General features: G+C 48.3%; 1 protein-coding gene across 1 annotated transcript in view; it reads right to left on the bottom strand.

Moving 5' to 3' along the window:
• ADCY5 (adenylate cyclase 5) overlaps window positions 1–12,552 on the bottom strand; it is a 141,336-nt gene that overhangs the window by 19,718 nt on the left and 109,066 nt on the right. Inside the window, exons 9-12 of the mRNA XM_010981526.3 lie at window positions 12,442–12,464; window positions 11,378–11,522; window positions 10,042–10,139; window positions 6,708–6,795 (exon numbers count right to left, since the gene is read on the bottom strand). Coding sequence (XP_010979828.3) covers window positions 6,708–6,795; window positions 10,042–10,139; window positions 11,378–11,522; window positions 12,442–12,464 — 354 coding nt within the window. The remainder of the gene's footprint in view (window positions 1–6,707; window positions 6,796–10,041; window positions 10,140–11,377; window positions 11,523–12,441; window positions 12,465–12,552) is intronic.

Here is a 12,552-nt window from a genome sequence, read left to right as displayed (position 1 = left end):
GAAATTTGCTAAGTGAAAGAAGCCAGTCTCCAAAGGCCACACATTGTATGATTCCATTTATACAAAATGTCCAGAACAGGCACATTCATAGAGACAGGCAGTGGATTTGAGGTTGCTAGGAGCTGCAGTGAGCAGGAGTGAGGAGTGACTGCTAACAGGTATGAGGTTTCTTTGGGGGATGATAACAGTGTTCTGTAATTAGTGGTGATAGTTGCATAACTTCATGAATATATTAAAAATCACTGAATTATAATTTTATCAATTTTATAAAGGTGAATTTAATGGTATGTGAATTATGTCTCAATAAAGCACCCATTAAAAAAAATCCTGCTCACACAGTCTTACTAGCTGTGTGATCCTGGGGAAGTCATTAAGGGCTCTGAGCCTCAGTTTCTTTATTGATAAACAAGGAATATGTACCTCTCAGGGTGGTTATGAAGACCCAGTGAAATGATGCATTTGAAAGTGCTTTGTAAGCTATGAAATTCAATAGAAAATTTAGTTAAATGTAGAATAGATAAACAAGATTATACTGTATAGCACAGGGAAATATATACAAGATCTTATGGTAGCTCACAGAGAAAAAAAATGTGACAATGAATATATATATGTTCATGTATAACTGAAAAATTGTGTCCTACACTGGAATTTGACACAACATTGTAAAATGATTATAAATCAATAAAAAAATGTTTTTAAAAAAGAGAAAATTTAGTTAATATTTGCATTTTAAAGAGCTATGTTGCCAATATGAACAAAAGTCCTTATTTCCCATTAAAGGAAGTTTTGGTTTCATAGCTGTGGAAAGTGATTTGGCACCAGCATGAGTATCTTACTCTGCTTACTCTGAAATGGTATAACATGGTTTCTAATCTTTGCCTGCTTAAAATTTTGCCATTTCACCCCCCACCCCAGCCCCAGTGCTGCTTAAACCATTTCAGTTCTGATCACCCTATCCATCAGCTGAATGGCTTCTTTCATCGTTTTGCAATCACAAGTATAATGACTGATTTAAACAAAAGTTACGAGTTATGCTAAACCTTTATAGAAGGTGGTTGGGGAACAGTACATGCACACAGGCTTCCTGGGGACCATGGGACCAGGAGCCCCACAGGGGCCACCCAGAGGCCAGGAGAAGAACTGCAGGCTATTTTAAAAACTTCAACCTGGACTGTAGCTCTAACATCTAGTGAATATTTAGTTCACCTCAATGCACTGGCTTGCTACCAACTGATTTCCCTTGTCACCCTTTCAAAAAACCTGCTCTTGGATTAAAATCTCAGCAGGAACCAGGGATTGTTGCTTTTTTGAAGTCTCCACAAGGTTCGACATCCTGCCCTGCTAACGGTTTATAGAGTATCTCATCTTCTGAAATAAAAAGCTCACTTGTACATTGACCCTAAACCCCACCTTTACTAACTCCAGTGTGGATGATAAAATTCTTCACTTGGAGTAGAATCCCTTCATGAGGTTGCTCTACAGCTGCGAATAGATCGTGGGGAGCATTTTCCCGGCAGGATAATTGTGTCAGTGCAAACCAATTGCCCAATGCCTGTTCAGCATCAGGGTTCAGAAAAAGAATCAATTTTTTAAAAAGTTCCAACTCAGTACATTCCCAGTCTGATTAGTTCAAATCTATTCAACATGAAAAATGGGAGTGGGAATACAATTAATAAACTATGACTGGGGTGAGGGACAATTCTGATCCTGGCCTCTCTGAAAGTCTCTAGGCAAATCAATGACCTCCTTGGGGCCCTAGTTCCCCGTCTGTGAGGTGGACCAGGGTATTGCAGGAATGGAAGAAGGTGATGAAATCTGACAGCAAGAAATTTAAGAAAACAGACTTTTTGACAATAAAAGCAGTGGCTCCTACTTCAGAAAAAAATTTTAAAAGATACGAAAACTTCCGAACAAGGCAGGCAGGCAGACGCTGCTCAGGGGCCACACTACTGCTATCCTCACCTGGCCTTTCAGGGGGGCAACTTGGCATACTGACATTAGCAGTGACCTGAAGGGGAGGGATTGTGGTCTCTGGGGTCAAGAACCATCTGAGTTTAGGCCCCAGCCTAAACTTCCCAGCTCCAGGATCTAGGGAAAGTTGTCTAACTGCTCGGAGCCTCATTTTCCTCATGAATGTAATGAAAGCCACCCCAGAGGCTTGGGAAATGCTGCTCAAGGAGGCATGGCTGGGATCTGGACCCAAGATGGTCTGACTTAAAAGCCAGGAACCTAAGATCTTCCTCCTGAAATGAGGAGTTCTCCACCGCCAAACCAACATGTTCCCCGGCAGCGACACATCCTCTTCTAGTAGATAAAGGGTGACCCTGAGCGTCTGGAAAGGTGAGTGTGAGAATTCTGAAGTCCTCACAGGAGGTGAGAGGTGCTGGTGGTGGAGTGAGACCCTATTTTAGACGGTGTAGACAGGAGTCAGGGTGGAGGGGCAGGAAGGAGAGCTGGCAAGGTGGGGCTTAGCTACACTCAGGCTTCAGGGAGAGGAGAGGAGGCTTTCTGGTGACTGCACAGAGCAGACAGGGCCTGGACGAAGCTCCGGTCAGAGTTCCCAGGAGCTCAGGCAGGCAGGTCCAGGGGTTCAGTGGGATGCAAGGCAAGAGGGAGCCAGCAGCCTGGAAGATGAGGGAGATTTAAACACACACACACACACACACACACACACACACACACACAGTTATGTAGCTAGGTGCTCCTCTGGGCCTATCTATCCAACTTCCAAACTGCAGGAAAGAGTTTGGCCTTCTGAGTGACGACATGCTAAAGAGCCACAGCAGAGAGGGGGGCGCAGATCCAGTGTGGGACAGAAGGGAGCCACCGTCTCCTGCCCATCGGGGTGGTAGCGGCAAAAGTGCGGGCACTGTCAGGGGTGGGCCTGGGCTGCTTCACAGGATGATGGGGCAGAGCCACAGCCAGACTGCCGGACAGTCAGAGCCGGCCAAGGAGGGAAGTGGCTGTACTCAGCAGCAGAGGCCGGCCCACCCCTTGCAGGGTTATCACAAAGGGGTTCCAGCCCCAGGCAGGCACCTGGGCTGCCTCACTGTTTCAGCCCCTTCCGATCTGAGGTCGTCTGAGCCTGTGGACCGCGGGTGACGGCATGGAGGGATTTAGCATGCTTTCCTCTAACAAAAGTAGCTCTGGAACCCAGGTCAGCACCAACGCCAAGGGAAGGAAGGAGTGATGTGAACAGATGGTCAGACTCACCCTCTACGGCAGCTTCACCAGAAGGACGTGAAGGACGTGCTCAGGGGACGATCCTTAGGACAAGACATCCCAGAGACAGAGGGGCCCGGGAGGGCAGCTGATGCTCCAAAAAGCAGATCAGGACTTTAGGACAAGATGAAGACCAGGGCACCAAATTAGCCTCACCAAGACATCTAGGTGTGTGTGTGTGACCTGGACTAAGCCGTGTCAGAAAAAGATCACACAGGCCCAGAATGAAAAAATAATCAGAGTCCTCAGTGAGCAGGATGTTTCAGGAAAACCTTCAAGCAGAAAGGACCCGGGAATTCCTCCCTGACAGACAGTTAAGACAGCCACACTGACTAATTCAGTCTACACTTTCTTCAAGTTTCTCTCTTCAAAAAGGTTAAAACATGGATGGTTAAGGAAGGTTAAGTCTAAGCTGTTTTGGGGAAATGGAAAAGCAAATGAAACAGAGGAAGAAACTCCGTCTGACAGACCGCCTGGCTTTGGATCTGCAGAGCCCGCATGGGGCGGGGGGTGGGTAACTGAGGAACTGTGGTGTCTCACCAGAAAGCCACTACCCGTGACTTCTGAGAAACTATGGAAATAAGGTAAAAAGTGTCTGAGTTCTGGCAAATCTTCTCAAAGAGAAAAAGAATGGCACTGAAAATTCGAGTCCAGGCCTTCACGGCAATACCTGGGGAGGTGATACAACCGACTTTCGGTCGGTGCCCTGCCGCAGTGTGACAGGAGAAGGGGGTGCTGGCCCACATGCTGCAGAGGCGCCAAAAGTGAGAATTGCCCCCTGCGCAGCTTAGTGTGCAGTTAAGCCACAGCGTGGAGAGGAAAGAAGAATAATTACCTGGAGGAGGGATTCAGCCTACAAACAATTGCTCAGGTTGGGGTCTACTTTCCAGAAAGTGGATAAATGCTGAGAAGATGGCTTATCAGAGGCCATGGGAGAAGAATGCAGCAAGGACCCCAAGACGGGTATTAGAGTCTGTTCGCCTCTTGGCCCAGATCAGCAGGCTCCAAGCTTGATAAGTCACAGAGCACTTTTTCTCTAAACAAATTCTTTACAGAAGCTCTACGTCTGCAAGATGGAAGCAGCAGGCTCCCTGGCAGAAGGGTTTGGGGTTGGGGTGGGGTGGGGTGTCGGGGTTGGGGAGGTGGGCGTTCCATCCACCTGCCTCCCACTGAGGGAACTGAGGCCTCCTCAGAGCAGTCAGAAAAATCACTAGGTTGGATGAAGGAATTGAGAACAAGCTTATTGAATGTGACATTGATTACAAAATAGGTAGATTCAATCACACACAAGGAGGCAGGAATGACTTTTATAAATAATCTCTAGCACTGGCAAAAAGAATTCACCAGACCAAAGAACTAACTCAAAATGGTCAGTGCAGGTGGGGAAAGGGGTCCATCCCCCTCCCTCTCCTCCCCTTTCCCCCTCCCTCCTCCTCCTCCCCCACCATCAGATACACACACAAATCAGGGAACACTAACCAAAGGAAATCAGTATAGCTCAGGTTTACCAAAGCACCTAACAGAAAAGAGGGAAATCTAGGTTCCAGTCAAAAAATTGTAAATAACATGTAGCTTTGATTCTGACTTGAACAGGCTAATTAAGTGCCTCAAATGAACAAAAAAAATGACTTTGCCTCAGTTTATCACTTAAAAAAAGAAAAGGTTCTTTTTTGGGATTCAGCAAAAGAACATTTAAGAGGCCCTTTTAATTCTGGTATGCTTTTTTAGGTCGTTTTGTTGTAGTAAAATATATATAACATAAAATTTGCCAGTTTAACCATTTTTAAGTGTACAATTAAGTGGCATGAATTACATGCATAATGTTGTGAAACCATCATTACTATCTATTTCCAAAACCCTTTAATCACTCCAAATAGAAACTCTGTGCCCAATAAACCATAACCCTGCACTCCCCCTCCCCAGCCTCAGTACCCTCTAGTCACTTTCTGCCTCTATGAACCTGCCTGTTCTAGACATTTCATACAAGTGGAATCATACAATATATGTCCTTTTGTGTCTAGCTTCTTTCACTTAGTATAATGTCTTCAAGATTCATCCATGTTTTAGCATGTGTCAGAACCTTAGTCCTTTTTATGGGAGAATAATATTCCATTGTATGGATGTACCACATTTGTTTATTCTTTTATCTGTTAATGGACACTTGGGTTGTTTCCACCTTTTGGCTACTGTGAATATATGATGTGCTTTCATGGCCATGAGATGAGGGAAGTGGGACTGTCCACTGGGGGAAAAGCAGCCTGGGGGGCTTGACAGTGGCAAGACCATAAGGCAAGAGGGACTGAACACAGGGCAGGAAGGAAGTCGTGGCCTTGAGGAAGGAGCGGGTGGAGACGCGGGGAGCCAGGATGAGCCTCTCCAATGCAGCAAAGCAACTGGCTGAGTTTGCTAAGTGACCCCGGCTGGCCCTGCCCTTCTCTCAGCATCCACTTCTGCACCTGCTCAGGGGCAGGGCTGCAGAACAGCACATGGTTCCTAAGGCCTTTCTAGTTTTGACAGTTGGTCCACCGAGACCTTGACCAACAGGTAACTAAACAGTTAACAGCTTAATGAAGGACCCTGTTTGGAGGGCGGAGTGAGAAAGGGGACTTTGGAGGTGACAAAGGTCCAACCCTCCAGGAGGAGAGCATGGTGCCCACTGCAGAGTGTGTAGGGAGTGGTGGCAGGACCTGGGCCCCACAAAAGGCTTGGCTCCAAGTGAGTGTCAGGGAGGGGCAGAGGAATGGTTGCAGCAGAAGCTGGAGAGGGCTGTACCTGCTGGGACAGAGGGCTTTCTGGAACCAGGCTGGCCAGAACCTGGGAATTCTTCAACCAGTGGGGAAGGAACTGAGGAAAAAGCTTGGTAGCCAAGGCAAATGGGAACCTGAGTGATTTCTACAATGGATCAGAATGCCCTGTGGTTGAAGGACACAGCCTGGACAGGGGACACAGCACACCTAAGAGAGGGTGTGGGAGAAAAACAGAGAACAGGGTCTCATGTCCACATTACTAGCAGTGTGGCCCTGTCTGAAACAATGAACCTCACCTACATGATGGGCAGCTCAAAGCCATCAGCTCTGCGGTCCTTTCTAGGGCACATGGGAACATGGAAGGGGTGGCGAGAGAGATCTTTTTCACACTCATTCCTTCAGCAAATGTTTCCTGACCACTGCTCCGTGCCAGGCATGGTGCTAGGTGCCCTTTCTTTGTCCACCTGATAATGAGGGGATGGATGGAAGATGCAGCAACAGTATCTTCTTGTTGCAGAGCTTTGCAAAGGCTAAGTGAGACAGCCATACAAATAGGGCTCCCTTGCAAACCGCCCCTTCCCCCAGTCTGGCTTGCTTCCAACGCCAACCAAGAGTTGTAACCCAGCCTCAGGCACCCCTGATCCCAGGTGGGACTCTGGGCTCCTGCAAGGAGCCCTATCAAGGGGCTGAGAAGGGAGGGAGGAGGGATACTGGGGCTGAAGGGTAAGCTGGACTCACCTTCACGCAGGAGTAGATCACAGACACAAACACCACCAAGGTCAGCAGCAGGAAACAGGTCAGATAGAAACTCAGCATGAACACAGAGCTAGAAGAAGAGAGGAGGTAGGGAATTCTGGGGCTCGGAGAGGCCCTGCACAGGGTGCAGAAGGCACCTCCTTTCCCCTGCACCCACTGCCCAGTCTCACTGAGAAGGGATCACACAGCCTTGTGAATCAATTCAGACCCCTCCTCCATGATGGTCTGGGTCCTGCCCAGCCCACAAGGAAGCCGAATGGAGAACCAAAGACACCTGTTCAATATTTTGCCTAATTCTTAGCTATCCATAGACTCACTTCTTCTAGCTTGGAGGGACCCGTTTTCAGAACCACCTGGTTATTCCCTCCAGATTGTCACTCTGAAGGCTGAAAACTGGTTCGAGAAATGGCCATCATTTATAGAAATGCCTTTGTCATCAGCCCCACCAGTCACCCTGAGAAACAGCAGTTACATGTTCCTTTGGAAGGCAGAGTCCCTAAACCTTGTCCCCTCCCCACCACCAGGCCCCACAACAAGTTCTGCTCAGCTTCTGTTTCCCTGTTTCCGGCCAGTTCAAAAACAACCATCAAAAAATGCAAGGATCTCCCACTGCCCCTCCTTTCAGAGGCAGGTCTCAGGTGGGTGTAACGTTCAGCATGGGCCAGAATCTTCAGGCAAAAGAACTGCAAGGGACTTTCCATCCGGAGCCGGAGCCCGGAGCCTGCCGCTGGCCCTCCTGGGGCAGGGCTGGCCGAGGCACTGCACTCCCCGCGGTATCACAGGAGGCCCTGAAACTCCTGCTCCCTTTCAGGGAGTGAGATGGCCTGAGATGCCAGGCATTTGTTAGCACGTTAAAGGCAAGTGGAGGACCTGAGGAGGCAGGTGAACACCTCTAGGGAGGCACTCAAAAGGCGTCTTTGTTCCAGGCTCCCCCAGAAGCCAGCACTTAGCTGCCTTAACCGAATAGAACAAGGGGAGTGAATGCTCTTCAGAGGAAAAGAAAGACCTTTAAAGTAGCTTTTAAGGCTCCCCTAGAGAGGATGGCCAGAGGAGGGGCTGAGGCCACTGCAGGCAGAGCCGGGAACTGAAAGAACACAGCCCCAAGCCACACTGCCGACAAAGGGAAGCAGCCAAGAGGCAGGATCATGCATCCGAGCGAAGGGGACTCTCAGCTGCAATGGCACAGAAAGTCTAGGTTGCTTATTATGCTCCAGCTCCATTTCAATTCAGAAAATGGGTCCTGTGCCAATAAGGATGTACAATCCCAACAACTCCACACGGCCTCAGTGCAGGGGCAGCGGGCACTAGCTGTATGACCAGTGTGCGGCTGGCTGCCGGCGTCTGGTTCTCACCGGTGGTATCCTGACAGGGTCACAGCAGACACAAAGGTAAGGGCCATCTCTTCAACAGCAAGTGCCATTAGAAATAAAAGGTATGGGGGAGGATATAGCTCAGTGGGAGAGCACGTGCTTAGCATGCACGAGGTCATGGGTTCAATCCTCGGTACCTCCATTAAAAATAAATAAATAAATAAACCTAATTACCATCCCCAAACTAAATAAAAATTTGTTTAAAAAAGAAATAAAAGGTATGTTGACATCGTGTACCTCCTGATACAATGCACTGAGATGGACCCAGCTTCTGTGGGATTATTGCCAAAATTGCATAACCTCAATCCAATCACGAGAAAACATCGGACAAACCCAAATTGAGACATTCTACAAATGAATCAACAGCATTCATCCCCCGTGCCAAGACCATGAAAGGTAAGTAAGGGCTGAGGAAGTGCCACAGATTGGAGGCGACTAAGAGGGTAGAGCAGCTAAATCCAACGTGGGATCCTGGACCAGTGCTCGGAACACAGAAAGGCCGTCTGGGGGAATGTTGACGAAATCAGAATACAGTCCGTGGACTGGTTCATAGCACCATTCCGGTGTTGAGTTCTTGCTTTTGACTACTGTGCTGCAGTTATGTAAGTTGTCATCAGCAGGGAAAACTGAATGAAGGAAGTCCAGAGACTCTCCATAGTACTTCTGTAACTTTTCTCTAAATTTACCATTATTTCAAAATGAAAAACAGAAGCTGTTGGGGTGAGGAGACTCTTTCAGATTAAGTTAGATTTATGAGACATAACCAAATGCAATCAGTGGGTACTGCACAGGGAACTATATTCAGTATCTTGTAATAGCCTTTAATGAAAAAGAACATGAAAATGAATATATGTATATATATGTATGACTGGGACATTTTTCTGTGCACCAGAAACTGACACATTGTACCTGATTATACTTCAATTAACAAACAAACAAATGCAATCAGTGGATATTGAGTAGATCCTGGCTGTGAATAAACTAAGAGTGGAAGACATTTGGGGGACAATTTGGGAGATCTGAACATGGACTTGGTTTGAGATGATTGTAGAGAACCGGTTTAGTTTTGCTTGGTTTATAAGGCATTGTGGTTAAGAAGGAAAATGCCCCTAAAGTAGGTGTATATTGAGGTGTTTAGGGGCAAAATGTTTTTGTATCTAAAATTTACCTTAAAAAATCAGAAAAAAAGATGAAACAAAATTGCAAAATATTAACAATTGTTCTATCTAGGGGATGAGTGTTGATTATAGTAATTACTTTACTCTTCTGTATGTTGAAATAATAAAAAGTTAAAAATACGTATATATGTGTGCATATATACATACATATACACACACGTTCATATGGTTATCTTTCTCACTTAGGCAGGACCCTACTGTGAATGACTATCTAATAAACATGCACTTCCAAAAGCCCATTGCCCACTTCAGAATGGTCCCCTTGGAAGCCACAGGCCTCTCTCAGCGACACAGCCAGCCAGTCCTCAGAAGAGTTCAGGAACATCTCCTTCAGAACCTGAGAAGCCTTCAGAACCTGAAATCCATTCTTTGAAATATCCAGAGTAGCAGAAAACCCTTATCTTTTGAAGATGTATTGATTTTTTGCAAGAACCAAAGGTCACCCCGAAATAAGCCTAGTGAATATTTTGGGTGTTTCAATGGGCAACAGTGGCCTCTGTTAAAATGGGATGAGATGATAAAGTGGAGGGAAGGGGTCTCCCATGCACAGACAGATGTTTTCCACCTGCAGTGAGCACATCGCCTCGCCATCATGGAGGAGATGGACTCCTGGCTTCATGGCCCCACTGAGGACACATCTGGAAACTTCTCTCTTTGCTGGAGCAAGTTCAGTCCAGACCCCCACCCCTGCTTTCCTATATGACCTCCCCCCCTACCCCTGGAGCCCCTGCAACCAGAGGAAGGAGTCTGGGAGGAAGGGATACTTACTGGGGCACGATGGTGATCTGGACAAAGCAGATGAAGAGGAAGACGAGCGAGGCACATGCCACATAGGCACCGAATCGGTCATCCACCTGCTTGGAGTACTGAGAGAATACAGGCAGGGTGAGGGGGTGGAGGAACCTGGCCCCGTCTGCTCCAGCCTGGGTCCACTCCAGACACACCCAGGACAGCCCACTCCCAAGATCTGGAAGACCCAGGAGAGAACCAACGCTAGCCTTAGCTCTCAAGAAACCAGTCCACTCACCACACGGTGGTGCCTATGGGGAGGGCGGCTGAATTGTATCAAACCAGAAACTCTGCAGGCTGGGTCACCGTGAGAGTAAATCATAATGATCAAGGCTCACATTCCTGAGCACCATCTGCATACTAGGACTCACACCAGGGCCTACAAGCATCACCGTACATCCTCATAAGAGCCCCAGGAAATAGGCACGGGACTGCTGCTGCTTCTACTTCAGAGATGAGCGAGCTGGGGCTCAGAGCGGTCCAAAGTCACAGATCTCATCATCTCCGGGGTCTTGACTCCCAGCCCTGCCCTCTCATGACACCAACCAGCTGCACGAATGGCTGTGCAGGCACAGAGTCACCCAGAGAGGGTAATCCACAAGTCAGTTCCATTTATGCTGGTAAACAGACTAAGTTCCGGTTCCATAATTTTACCCTCCTAATTGCCTCACTTGACCATGAGCTCCCATGGGCACATTTTGACCGAACACCAGGGAGACCCTGTGACGTGGAGCAAAGACCCTGAACCAGAGTCTGGTGCTGGCTGTGTCACTGCTTCACTGGGTGGCCTAGAGCAAGTCGCCCAAGTACCCTGAGCTTTACTTTCTCAAGCTTTACAGTCACGATTTAAGGAGGTGGGACAAAGAGCTCTTGATCGCCCCTTCCCACTCTAATGCTTTGAGGTTCCAGTCGGCCAAAGGCAGCTAGATGGTCCACTGATAGTGATGATAATGATAATAATAAATAACAATAAAATAAAACAAATAGCAATTCACGTTTACTGAACAACTACTATTTGTTTGCAGATACTGTTTTATGTGCTTTACATATAAGGACTTGTTTAATCCTCACTATGGACACTGTGAGGTACATATGTTAAGTATCCCCATTTTCCAGATAAGGAAACTGAGGCACAAAGAAGTTAAGATTTATCCCTTCCAACCAAGGAAGTCTCCCTAAAATCCCCATTTCCTGAGTAGGGCAGCATCAGAGCTGGGGAGATGGAGGTGACAAGGAGGAGCTCTTTCCACGGTGTTGGAGACGGGGAGGGAGCCATCCTGGTTCTGTGGGGTGGGGGGAACCCAGGGGGCTATACCTTCTTCTCTAAGTCAGGCTCCCTGAAGGTCAAGAGGAACTTGCGGACATGCTCAGACCGCAGCCTGTCGATGCTCCTGGCGTCAATGGCACGGCCCAGAAATTCGTCCACTTCATCCTCGGGGTTTGCACTTTCCTGGGCATTCCTGGGGAGCAAGGGACACAGACACGAGACAGGCTGACCACCAGGGGGCGCTGCTAGGGGGGCTGGCTCTGCCCACACACTCAGCCCATCAGAAGGGCTTGGCACAGCTGCCAGGATCAACCATCAGCGATCAGCCATGAGGGGTGAGGAAACCGGGATGCACACCAGGACAGCCAGGAGCCCAAGTGCCTGCTCTTAATAACTGCATACATGCGCAGAAAACTGCCCAAGTCTCAGACCCACTGGCCCGGGGGCCTCACTGGCAATGAGGCTTTTCTGGCCCTACTGATATATTACTATACGATGATGATAATAATAATACTGCATTTTTAATCAAAGGCTTGTTTTCCCCCTACAGGTAACAGTCTCTGGTCTTCACTCTCCAGCTGTACCATTATCCTGAGTCGAAGGCTGAGATCAGGACGCAAGACTGGGAGCCACCTGGTTGTGCTCACCTGGCTCAGGCACTCTCTGGTAAGTAGGTTTCATGATTTTTGGGTGCTGAACTAAACTAAACATCCTACTTCTCAGAGTGAAGCCCAGTCCTTAAGTGGGACTTCTGACAGCCCCTGAGACTGGGAAGTGGAGAGACAGGAAGACAGTCCCTCAGGGTGCCAGGATGAGGCCAGGCGCTGGTGAACAACATGCAAGGCGTGCATTTCCTGGGAGCTGCATGTGCGTGCGTGTGCACGTGTGTGCGTGGAGTGGAGATTGTACAGGGGCAGTACTGGGGCCCAGCCTCTCTGCCGGGGGCCTGGGCTCCGGGGCTGCTTGTCTCTCAGGTGCAGTGGGCTCTGTCCACTCAGCCAAGACTGCACGTCCTGGGCTCATTTTCCATGGAGCCGGAAACCGAGCTCCAGGCAGGTATGGAGATATCCCCCAGCCCGAGGGAGCAGGAGTGAAGAGGGCATATGACTCACTTGTCCTTGGGGTCTTCAAAACCCTAAAAGAGAGGGACAGAGAGAAAAGGAGGGGAGTATGAGAACAGAGGGTACTGAAAACGGAGGCTCCCGGAGAGGGCGCTGTGGGTG

Source organism: Camelus dromedarius, chromosome 2 (assembly GCF_036321535.1).
Source record: "Camelus dromedarius isolate mCamDro1 chromosome 2, mCamDro1.pat, whole genome shotgun sequence".
In the NCBI taxonomy this organism is placed as follows: domain Eukaryota; kingdom Metazoa; phylum Chordata; class Mammalia; order Artiodactyla; family Camelidae; genus Camelus; species Camelus dromedarius.
Note: the sequence above shows the minus strand (reverse complement) of the source record. Positions and strands in the feature narration are given on the sequence as shown.